Below are 12,310 nucleotides of genomic sequence, written 5' to 3'. Positions count from 1 at the left end.
GGCATAACCTGCAGGAGCATTTTGCAGATTTGTGCTTTTGAATAAAATAGGTAGTGGCAAGTGACCAGCAAAGATTCTTTGGAAAAGAGCAGTGATGCTAACTGGAGTGCACTAGCCAAATTTAACTGGAGCTATTGCATTCTGTCTGCCTTCCCACATAAAAATGAAACTTGGAGAAATTTTACGCTGTATCTTTTTCACTTTTCTTATAAACTTCTGTAGAGACCTAATGCTTCAAGTTTTAAGACAGTATCTTAACTATTAGAGACCATGAGACCTCGTTTGGGGGACGGATAATCCCACATCCCACTCTTACTTCTGGGAGCACTACTTACACCTTCCTCCAAAGTATCTGGTGCTGGCCACTATCAGAGACTGGGTACTAGGTCAGACGGACCTCCAGTCTGGCAATTGCTATGTGATGTGGCTGCGTTTCAGTGATGGAGAATGCTGTATTTGGGTGTTCGTTTGTTTTTAATATCCGCTTAAGTCTGAATTGCTTTGTTTTTGAAAAATATCAATATAAGATTCTGTTTAATATAGGTGATCTAGTTAACCTTTACAGTGCCATAATCTAGTACATCCAAATCCATGTCATGCAGCATAGTCTCAGGGTTTACGATAACATAGTAGATAGTACTTTGACCCCAAACATGCAACCAAAAATGCAGTTCTGGAAGCATATCTCTAGGGGTACTCAGTTGGTAACCATTATACTATTGACTCATGTTAAATTGAAAATAGTAAAAAAAAAAAAAAAAAAAAAAAAAAAAAAAAAAAAACATTAACGTTTTCCCATTTGTGGTATTTTTCTAGTATGAGTAAGTTACAATTCCACATAATATGGTTCTGTAATGTTTTAAAAATTTGTGATTGTTTTCCACAGGCAGTGTGCAATATTGCCCCTCGCGGTGTGTACGTCTGTGGCAATACCACCACCACCTCTGGCTTGACTGTGACTCTGTCTAGAGATAGTACCTCTGGGGACTTTGCTTTGGAAGCTGGTGCTCTGGTACTTGGAGATCAAGGTAACACACTAAACTGCAACTAAATTGAATGGACAAATGTTTTTAGTTAAACATTTCGTTCAGATTTTCCCTCAAACTGGGGGATAGCACTGGGATATTGAGTCTAGGATTAACATATGTATGATGCTACTACTAACTACAGAGCTGAGGCTAACTTTCTTTTTTAAATAAGATCTTATGCTTAAAAATAAAGTTAAGAAATTTGTGCAAATGTTCAAAATGTGATTCCTCATTCTCTGCTGGTCTCCTCCAGCTTGGCTTCCTCTTGGTGGGTCTTGAAAGCCCTGATAGACTCCACTGGTCTTTGTGGTCCCCATTAGTGAGGCTTGGGTGACACACTCAGCTGAGATTGGGTGCCTAAAGTTAGGCTTCTAAGATTTGCAGAAAGTCTTTATTTAGGTGCTTAAGTGGCCAGATTTTCAAAATTTAAATGGGAACTACTGGGTGCTTAGCACTTTTGAAAGAGAAGTTCCTTAATTAGGCGCCTTTTTTTTTTTTTTTTTTAATGAATCTTGGTTCCAACTTTTTTTAATTGAAAGCTTAGATTCTGGAGTGCAAGTTGGCAGTCATCAGAAAATAGAGCACTGCCCAGACAGCTGTTGTGAGCCAGACCAGTTGGATCCCTGCCTCTAATACGTGCCCCTCCAGACTTACAAATCCACCAGTATAGTCCCAGGGGCAGCATGGAAAGGAAGCCAGCCATGCTGACAGGGCTGAGGGGAACACTGCAATGAGTGGACTTTGGATCAGGCTCAAGGTGCATACTGGATCAATATTTAGCCAATGACCTGTGTGTTTTCTGATACCTTTTATTCTGTGTTAATTATGTTTCCAGGTATTTGTGGAATAGATGAATTTGATAAGATGGGAAGCCAACACCAAGCTTTGCTGGAAGCCATGGAACAGCAAAGTATCAGCCTTGCTAAGGCTGGCATTGTTTGCAGCTTGCCAGCTAGGACATCTATCATTGCTGCAGCAAATCCAGTTGGGGGACATTATAACAAAGCCAAAACGGTCTCTGAGAATTTGAAGTAAGCACTTTTTGAAATGTTAATTATTGCAGCTTGCAAGAGGAAGTAGCTTTTTTATTTTCTTTTTTTTTTCATCAGTTTGTGAGTAATGGCACTTTAGTTTCCTGGAGGATGAAAGTAGATTTTTATTATAATATTGCTTTGATTTCAGCTCTCAACACAGATTTATTTCTTGCGTTGTACTTGTGAAGCAGGGTAATAGAAAAAGTTGCTATAGAGTTCCATTGTGTCTATTTTTATAAGCAATGTATTATTTTTGTCTAGAATGGGGAGTGCCTTATTGTCCAGGTTTGACTTGGTATTTATCCTGCTGGACACTCCGAACGAAGATCATGACCATTTGCTTTCTGAGCATGTGATGGCAATGCGAGCTGGAAAACAAGCAGTACACAGCAGCGCTGTAGTGACTCGCACCAACACACAGGATTCAAACACCTCCATTCTTGAAGCAGTCTCAGATAAACCATTATCAGAAAAATTAAAGGTAGAATTTTCTCCTCTGATTTAGTTTTGCATCTCCCCACCCTGCGTCTCCCATTGGAACCAGTGCAGGCTGCCCGCTGGTGTTGAATCTCAGCACTTTCCCCTTCCACTTTCCATGTGGGAAACCAACCCCAGCCTTAAAAAGCCATGGGATGTCTATAGGAAGTCCCTATGCTCCACAGGTCCTGCCAATTGCCTGCAGTAGCAGCTCTTGCAGGGTGGATGATGGTAAACTGGGGCAAACTTAATCCCACAGAACCACTTTTACACTGTCCCACCCTAGTGAGGCTCAGATTTTGCTCAATTTTTTAACTTTAGATTTTTTTTTGCTGTCAGGGATGGTGGTTCCTTCCTTCATCTACCAATGCTACTTTGTGGATTTCCTCACCTCTTCCTCCTCTGGTTTCTCCTTCCAGTTTTCACTCCTTCTGTTTTTCTCTTCTCCTCCTCTGCCTCTCTACTCCCTGTCCTGTTCCTACATTCTCCTCCCCCATTTCCCCCTGGTTTCTCTCCTAAATGAAAACAAGTGTTATCCTGTCCTCATTTGTCCCACTTGCCTCCTTGTTTGGGTCTTCCATGGTGTGTCTCTGTCTTTAGCCCTGATCCTGCAATGAACTCTATGTGGGTGGGTACCTGTTGATGTCTGTGGGGTTCTGTGACCAGATTCCCTGGGGAGCCAGCTGAGGTCACTCAATTAGGGTGAACTGCAAAGAATGGGGCAGGCAGTCGCCAAAGCTGATGAATATTCCAATACTTAGATTTACCAAGCCAGCACAAAACAGATTATTTAATACCTCACTGGTTACTCAGAAGTCAACAACACAGTTCCCTTGAAGTAACCCAGCCTCAGGCCTCCACCTAGACATCTAAGTCAGATATGATGAGGATTAATGAATATCTTATTCATTATATAAAAAAGTTTTACCAATCCCAAAGAATAGGACACATTACCTCCCAGGTTAATGAATACTCCAGCTCTTATCCAAATACATGCTTACAGCCAATTCTTATTAACTAAACTAAAATTTATTAAAAAAGAAGAGAGAGTACGGTTAAAAGATCAATATACATACAGATATGAGTTCAGTTCTTGAGGTTCAGATTCATAGCAGAGATGGTGAGCTTTGAAGTTGCAAAGAATTCCTTTAGAATTTAGTCCATAGGTTATAGTCCATTGTCCTATATCTTATTCAGGGTGTTCCAGTTTAGGACTGGGATCTCAGCTTTATGGCTTAGACTTCCCCTGCATGAAACCTCAAGCAGATCTGAAATAAAAAGGATTGGGACCCAAAGGTATTTTATACAATTCCAGGCTTTCTTTGAGGTTGGAGTCCTTAGCTGAACAATAGGCACTCATGAATTTTGAAGTAGACTCATTTCCTATGCATAGCTGGTAATTGTCCACACAGATTAACAGATTAATGTTCCACCATTTGCAGATGATTTGCTGTACACTTCAAAGAGAGATGAATACAGCGATATTCTATGTTTAGAGTTAATTTAAATGTTAAGATGTTCTTTTGATCTCTGAATTAACAGACTACAGCATAGACAAGGACTGTTTGATTACATTGTTGACCAGTCCCAATATATATGTAAATATTCAAAAACAAAAACATTATCTCCCTCTATGGGCTTGGCTAAACTCGAAACTCCAAAGCGCTGCTGCGGGAGCGCTCTCGCGGCAGCGCTTTGGAGTGTGGTCATGGCGCCAGCGCTGGGAGAGAGCTCTCCCAGCGCTGCAGGTACTCTGCCTCCCCGTGGGGATTAGCTTGCAGCGCTGGGAGCCGCACTCCCAGCGCTGGGGCACTGTTTACACTGGCGCTTTGCAGCGCTGTAACTTGCTGTGCTCAGGGGTGTGTTTTTTCACACCCCTGAGAAAGTTGCAGCACTGTAAAGCGCCAGTGTAGCCAAGGCCTATGTTTTTAAGGGTTGAATTTGAGTCATTTATTCTGCAGGATGCTTAACTCCTTATGGGCACAGAAGTCCATTGTGTGGAATTAATTGCAGGATCAGAACTCTTCAGGGACCATGTCTTATTATATGTTTATACAACAAAAAAAATAGAGCTCGTTCTCATGATTTTTTTTTGCCATAAAATTATATCTGCCAGATTCTAATCTTAAACCACACTGATGATTTGATTCAGTACAGTCACCTTCTCAGTATCATTCTCATTCATTGTGAAGAGTCTTTTTGAAAGAGGACTCTTGATATTGCCCAGTTGCATTTGGCACTTTCATTTTTCTTCACTGCAGACTAGAGGTTTGTGCTGTCCGGAAGAGACCAAACTAATATCATTTATAATGCACACCCAGTTGAGAACTGAGAATCGAGTTCATAGAAGAAAGACCAGTGTATAAAACCTACTGAATACTGTAATCTTGTGATTTAGAGTCAGTGAACATGAGTGATGTGTTTTGTAATTGGCTTAGGTCATGCCTGGAGAAAATTTTGATGCCATTCCACACCAGCTATTGAGGAAGTATGTTGGATATGCTCGGCAGTATGTCCACCCAAAGTTATCTCCAGAAGCTGCTCAGGTCCTCCAGGAATTCTACCTTGAGCTCCGGAAACAGAACCAAGGGGTGGACAGCACACCTATCACCACAAGGCAACTGGAGTCACTGATTCGGCTTACAGAGGTACACTTCCAGCTGTAATCCTTTTTGCTTCTGGCCCCCTAGCTATTAACACTCCCAGGAGTTGCCAGCAATTGACTTGTGGCTCCCAGCCTGCTTCTATTCTCTCTGTTTTCTGCTGATCAGAATTGCTGTAGATCCCTGTAACCACTCCTTCACAGCACAAGGAGTGCCTAGTCCTTGCACTGATTCTTCCAGCTTCTCTTCTGAAATATCTGGATTCAAGGGGGCATTAGAGGAAACCAGGGGCAAGAGGCTCAATATAAGGTTATAATATGAAATGTTGGGAGCCTTGTTTTAGGCCTATGCTCTCAGCAAGGCCAATGGAGGCAATAAGTACATCTGGACAAAGAATCTTAATTTTTTTCACCCTTTATGCTATTCTGAAGGGCTAAGTCGAAGACAGACATTTCAGCTTATTTGTTCCTAGAATCCATTAGTCTGAGCCTCATTGCCTAATACGCCACAGCTCTAGCAGGGTGATTAAATTAAAACAGCTTTTCCATCCCAAACTGTGTCTAAGCCCATTCTAAAAGTAAAGGCAAATTGGGATCCTATATGGGTATCCTGGTTCTTGCTTATGGACCAAAATAACAGTAAACCAAATAACTGTCAAACTCGTAAGACTAAATCTTGATAAATCTTTAAATGACTGGTTGCAAGAGGTGCATAAAACCCGAACAGCTGTATAAGGAGCTGTGGAGGGCTTCCCCAGCCTTTCCATCACAGAAAAATCTACTAGGTTGGGAACTTGCCCATCCTTCCCATGATCCTATTCCCCTTTTCTCTCACTGCTGTATCTGCCAACAGGGACAGGAGCTGGATTCAGGGATACCCACCTGGCTTTTCAGAAGAATCTTTTTTGGCAGTATAGAGAAGGACCTGTGTCTGCTCCTCCCAGGCCTTATTGCTGTTGCCACATATTTTAATGCTGTGTTCTAATAGCGTTAGTCATGCTTTGTTGTTGTGCAGCGAATGCAGTATTAAAAAATCAAATCAGTAATTTCCAGACCACAACCCACTAACACAGTTTTGAAGGTAGAAGTACTGCTACTTATTGATAGGGCTTTATCCTGCAATTATTGGTCAGAAATTCCATTGAAGAATGTGGCTATGTTTGAGTCCTGCAGGATCAGGTCCCAAGTATGTCCTTAGAGCTTGACACAACCATTGTGACTGAATGATGAAGACTAAGCCTTTTCTATGCGGTGGCTACCACATAAGTTCAGCTTAATATGTTTTTTGTTTAAGGCACGATCAAGGCTGGAATTAAGGGAAAAATCAACCAAAGAAGATGCCAAGGATGTAATTGAAATAATGAAATACAGGTGATGTACAGTGTTAAATTCAGAACAAATAGTGGTATTCATTTAAAAAAAATACTGTCTTTCTTCTTTTCATAAACTAAGAGAATGCTTAGATGGTATGGTTTAGATCATTGATATTTATATACAAACTCTATTGCCAAACTCTCTTTGGGTTTGGCTGAATAGGGTAGCAATGTAGTAATGTACAACCCTGCCTTTTATGTTAATTTTATCATGTGGATCATGACCACTATGATTATAGACAACTCAAAAGAATACGATCACACTATAGTGTAGGGAAGATTCAGTACTTTTTGCCTTTTAGTAAAGATTCACCTCTAAATGTCTTTCCATTTACTCAGAGGCCAAATTCTTGCTGTGAACTGATTTAAGGCCAAAGGTGGTGGAGACAGACCCCTAGTGAAAGCCTCCAAACTGCTAGCTTTATTCTTAGTGGGAGGAGTTGCACAATTTGTGAGCCCCTTTGGAGACCTGAAACGTCGATGACTCATTCTTATATTTTTATATTTCAGACAGATAGCAAGACCCTGCCCAACCATTCCATTCATTTCTACCTTTACGTTCTGTTGATTCTCATTTGGTTGTGTTTTTTTAGCATGCTAGGAACTTACTCTGATGAGTTTGGGAAACTGGACTTTGAGCGTTCACAGCATGGTTCTGGGATGAGCAACAGGTCACAAGCAAAGAGATTTGTTTCTGCACTCAACAATATTGCAGAAAGAACCTACAACAATCTCTTTGCATTTCAACAGCTTCAGCAGATTGCAAAGGAGCTACAAATAAAAGTAAGTGGGGAAAATCCAGATTCTCTTGAAAATCAGTTTAGGAATCATTAAAATTATCAGCTGAAAAATTAAATGAAGAAATTAAAATCAGAAACGGCAGCCATATCTCTCCATTAAACAGGGATGAGCAAAACATAATGCTGCTGTTCTGAGCTCTGTCGTGGAGACATTTCCATTGTAAACTTTCTAATGTTGCTAGCCTTGCTAACTACAACATCTTGCATCAACAAGCACTAACTTTGCTGCTATTATTAACGTTTGTCTCTGCTTTTTTTCTGCCAAGGACAAGTTGGTCCCAGAATGTTTTGCTTCCTCTGGCTCCAGGACTACTTTTTGGGCTGTTTGTATAGAGCCTCACACAATGAGGTCCATGACTGGGACCCCAGGGCACTATGATAATGCAAATAATTCTTCTTAATAATCCTTATGATCATTCCAATTTATGCTCCAAAAGTTGTGCCTGCCATATTGAAAATGTTCTTATCTTCCTTTCTGTTCTGGTCTTCCTTCTGATGTCTGTAGGTTTTGTCAAAGTTAGGGCTTGGCTACACTGGCACTTTACAGCGCTGCAACTTTCGCGCTCAGGGGTGTGAAAAAACACCCCCCTGAGCGCTGCAAGATGCAGCGCTGTAAAGTGTCAGTGTAATCAGGGCGGCAGCGCTGGGAGCAGGGCTCCCAGCGTTGCACGCTACACCAATAAAGGGATGTGGTTTACAAGCAGCGCTGGGAAAGCTCTCTCCCAGCGCTGCGGCTCTGACTAACACTCACACTTCAAAGCGCTGCGCGGCAGCGCTTTGAAATTTCTAATGTAGCCATACCTTAGACTCAGGACTCAACAGTTTTCGAGCACTCTGTTTGTAGCACAGCGTTCTGCTAATACCCAGATAATGTGAGCACCATACACGACACACACTATGTTATTTATACAGATAAAAGGGGGGGAGCACTTAGCAGGATAACAAAGGAAGCAGAATCTGATAAGTTTACCTGGGCTAGCCATGCATATCTTATTTCCTTACTAACTAGTACCTATCTTCTGTTAATGTTTCGCCATTAACACCCTTGTTTATGCCTAATGTTTCTTTTCCTGGCACCTGCATTTCAACATTTCTTATTTCTGCTTACAGGTACATACAACATTTCTTTAATCCATTCTTATTTTTACAATATAATTCATTCTACTTTCACAGTTTTCATTCCTTTCCAAACTTTCCTAATGTGAAAGTGTTGCTAATCAGACGGGAAGCATATCAAAAACACATATGGCAGCAAGTACAACATATTCTGTGATCTTCAACTCACCTTATACACATTTGATTTTCTCTAAGTGAAAATACCTGAAACATCCAGTGAAAAGTGATCTTTTAAATATTTTCAAAAAGATTTTGGTGCTTGTGAAAAGTGCTGGAAACTGAATTTCTCTGTTCACAGAACTGTTATAATGTGGGCAGTGATGTTATTTTTCGGATAGCCCTCCCCTAGGGATGAGATAGTAGCGTCAATCTCCAAGCCCCCTCTGTTGAGGATGCTAATCAGGTTAAACATTGTGGATACCTGTCCAATTGTGATTACCAACTCCTTTTACATAGGCCATCAGTCAGTCATTTGGTGACTATTTCCACTCCAAACCAGTATCCTAGGGGTGAAGGGCTCAGAATCCTTTTTCAAAACTCACAAACATTACCCTTCCTCTTCTTACCTTTTTGTGAAACTAGAAAAAAAATTACAATTTACTGTTTTCACTGCATGTGTAAAATGTTTTGCCACACCCTCAATTCCACCTCTTTTTATAGCATGAAGACCTAAGGTGAAATCCTGACACCACTCAAAGTCAATGGGAGTTTTGCCGTTGATTTCAGAAGGGCTGGATTTCTCCCTCCCTAGAGCTTTTGTGTTTGTTCATTTGGCAAAAGATTTTTGTGCCCCTTTTTTTTTTTTTTTTTTAAACCCACACTATCTCCCCCTTTGAAACACTCATTCTTCTGGAAAACTCCCTCAGCAGATGAAATGTCATGAAACTTTGATTTAGGTATATTTCATTAATTTTCCATGTGGCAAAAACAGGAGCATTTTTTATGTTGATGTTTATAAACTGTATATTTTTTTAGTGAAGTGAAAGAAAGCAAGGAAAGATACAATCAATTTTTACTTAGCCTTCAGGTGATCCAAAGGTTTGTGGCGAAAGTTAAACCCTTCACGCTAATTTCCTTCCTGTGATTCATTTTAAAAATGTTTAAAAGAATTGCAACATGTAAAGACCTTGCTTTACATCAGACATATTGTTTCTCTCACTGAATAAACATATTTCACTCTTTATTTTTCTTCCAGGTATCTGATTTTGAAAGCTTTGTTGGCTCTCTAAATGACCAGGGTTATCTTTTGAAAAAAGGTCCAAGAGTTTATCAGCTTCAAACTATGTGAAGGAACCACCACAATGGAATCAAATGTTCTTGAGGCACAGTAATCATATTTGAAATGGAATAACTGGTGGACATGGTGCCACAGGAGTCCATTACCCTATAACCTGCAGTCTACTAAGGATATTCCTAAATGTTATAGATGTCCAAAGCTTCTATTAGCTGAGACATGACGCTCCCAGAAGAACTGCCCTTTTAAAAGCAATACTTTCAGGAATGAGTGACACCACCATATTTACTTCCAGAAGTGTTATTAGAGAAGATGATATTTTGTGCTGCCATTTGGAGGTACTGTAGTTCAAATAAGAGTTATTTGAGATGAGGATCTCCATCATCAAAGATAATAGCATGAGGAGAATGTGAATTTACATTCATCCTATTAAAGGACAATCATAGATTCTTCTTCTAGTTCAAATAACTCATGATGCCTGAATAAATGAATAGAAATGTTATAGAAAGTATTTTCTCAATCAGAAACGGTAATATTGAAAAGATTTGAGAGTAACCCAGATTTTAGCAGTGTAATTAAATCAATTAAAAACTTCAGCACAATTTTGAAATGTTTTCAAGAAATTGATAAAATTTTCATGCTGAGGCTCCATGCAATGTATAGTTTTAAGGACTGTGATATTTAATTGAAATAAATTAATTTGTTTGTTTGAAGTTTCACTTTTGCAACTTACTATTTAATGAGCTGTATACGGTACTTGAGCTTTTATTTAAAACGTTAATCTGAAAAAATCAAACTCTAGTTGTACATAGATATTATAGAAGTGAAATAGAATGTGTTTATATACATACTTCATTTAAAATCTAGTAACTTGTTGGTTGAATCCCAAATTTGTCTTTAAATTACATTAAATACTTAATAGTATGTAAATCTAAAGCAATTTTTCATAAATATAATGTACATTTTGTGTATTAATTTGTATTATTCCTGATGTATGTTAAACTGACTCACTTTTGTTGGATGTCCTTATTTAAGTCAGTGTGTGTATATAAGATCTGCTGCTTTGATGCCTGGTAATCCAGTTTTTTCCTAAAGTAATTCTCCCCATAATACAAATGCAAGATGGGGAACATGTCTGAAATGTTATATATTGAGGTCACTACAAAGATGATGATTTTATTAGAAAGGTAATATGAAGGCTTTCTGTTTTAAGACTTTGTTTCTGATCCATCTTTGTTTCTTTTTTGAGGCAGATTATTACTTATTTAAGAGGAAGCATTGGTTTTTAAACAAATTCAATAAACTTTCCTCAAATTATGTTTAAAGAGTCGTGTTCCTCTGAAGTTTTGTGCCTTGAGATGAAATCCCAGTGTGAGAGATTAAGGATCCCCTCACGCAAACAGTTTAAAGCCCCAAACCTGCAAAGGGATCCAACCAAGCAGTTCCTTTACTAACATGGAAAATCAATAGAATTATTTGTAGGTGTAAGGATCTATCCATTAGAAACCCTTCTTAGGATCATGACCTAACCGCAAAAAGGCAAAGGAGGAGTAATTTCAGTTATAGCTCTTCATTTAAAAAAACAAAACACCAACAGAGTGTTTGTATCACACTTTATTTGCTTTAATCTAAAACTGGAAATCCTGATTGTTCTGATTTCTGTTGTGTATGACAATTCCCTAGTGCTAACGAATCCTTGTGCAGTATATTTCTGCATTGACTATCTCGTTCAAGATTTGACTGAAGATATATTTGATCTTCAGTTATCAAATACCATAGTATTTTCTAGGTTTATACAATGAATCCGCTCAAAGAACTGCAGAATTCTCATATCCAGTTTTCCATACTGTGATTTTTTTTGTTCCTGTTTTGAGAGAGGTTACTTATTTCTGTAGGAGCTTCTATTGGCTTTGGTCACCTAGCTGTTAACACAAATCTACTGTAACTCTTCTGTCACCTACCTTATGACTGAATTGTCCCTGCTGTAATTCAGAAACTGATTTATCAAATGTGGAATAGTTAGTGAAGGCACAAAAACAGTACAGGAGTTCATTAAAGGTCTAGTCCAAAGCACCCTGATGTCAACAGAAAGTCTCACTGATTGTAGTTAGATTTGGATTGCATTCTTGTAATTTTTCTTGAGCCCTTGTAAACAATGAAAAGTCGAGTGGCACTTAAAATTTAAAAAAACCTTCAATTTACTCACTATCGCTTCACTATCAAAGCCCGTGCATGTACCTGAAAGCGTTCACCGCTTTGAAGAGTGAGCTACTTTAAGACACAAATATGCAACACGGGAGAGAATAGCAGGGTCCTAATATGTGCATTAACTCTTAACGGGCAGTGAGTTTCAAATATAGTTTGGCTGTTGCAGGCTGGTAGGATGCAGCTACCAAACTCCATTTCCCCGCGCGCCCTGGGGCTTTGCCATGGCTGGAAGCGCGGTACAGCCCTGCAGGCCCCCCGACAGACAGCACCCACGCTCCTGCCATGCCCCCGACTCGCTCCTGCGGGGGAGGAGCCGCAGGGCCACAGGCGCGTGCGTACGCCTTTAAAGGGGGGGGGGCCCGGAGGTGATCGCCGTAAAGCACAAAGGCAGCTGTCGCAAAAGTCGCAAACCCACCTCAGCGCCTTCGGGCACTGTCC

The 12,310-nt window shown here is 39.8% G+C and overlaps 1 protein-coding gene across 4 annotated transcripts in view; it reads left to right on the top strand.

Annotated features, from left to right (window-relative positions):
• MCM8 (minichromosome maintenance 8 homologous recombination repair factor) overlaps positions 1-10,991 on the top strand; it is a 33,204-nt gene extending 22,213 nt beyond the window's left edge. For 3 of the 4 annotated variants that reach the window (XM_032779075.2, XM_075064495.1, XM_032779080.2), the window contains 7 exons: positions 887-1,028; positions 1,864-2,059; positions 2,324-2,543; positions 4,978-5,187; positions 6,436-6,512; positions 7,108-7,297; positions 9,626-9,809. In XM_032779075.2, coding sequence (XP_032634966.1) covers positions 887-1,028; positions 1,864-2,059; positions 2,324-2,543; positions 4,978-5,187; positions 6,436-6,512; positions 7,108-7,297; positions 9,626-9,718 — 1,128 coding nt within the window. In that variant the 3' untranslated portion in view covers positions 9,719-9,809. Of the gene's footprint in view, positions 1-886; positions 1,029-1,863; positions 2,060-2,323; positions 2,544-4,977; positions 5,188-6,435; positions 6,513-7,107; positions 7,298-9,625 lie in introns of all 4 variants that reach the window. The other variant, XM_032779077.2, reaches the window with a different exon arrangement.
• Positions 10,992-12,310: the final 1,319 nt, after the last annotated feature.

This window comes from Chelonoidis abingdonii, chromosome 3 (assembly GCF_003597395.2).
Source record: "Chelonoidis abingdonii isolate Lonesome George chromosome 3, CheloAbing_2.0, whole genome shotgun sequence".
NCBI classification, from domain to species: Eukaryota; Metazoa; Chordata; order Testudines; family Testudinidae; genus Chelonoidis; species Chelonoidis abingdonii.
Note: the sequence above shows the minus strand (reverse complement) of the source record. Positions and strands in the feature narration are given on the sequence as shown.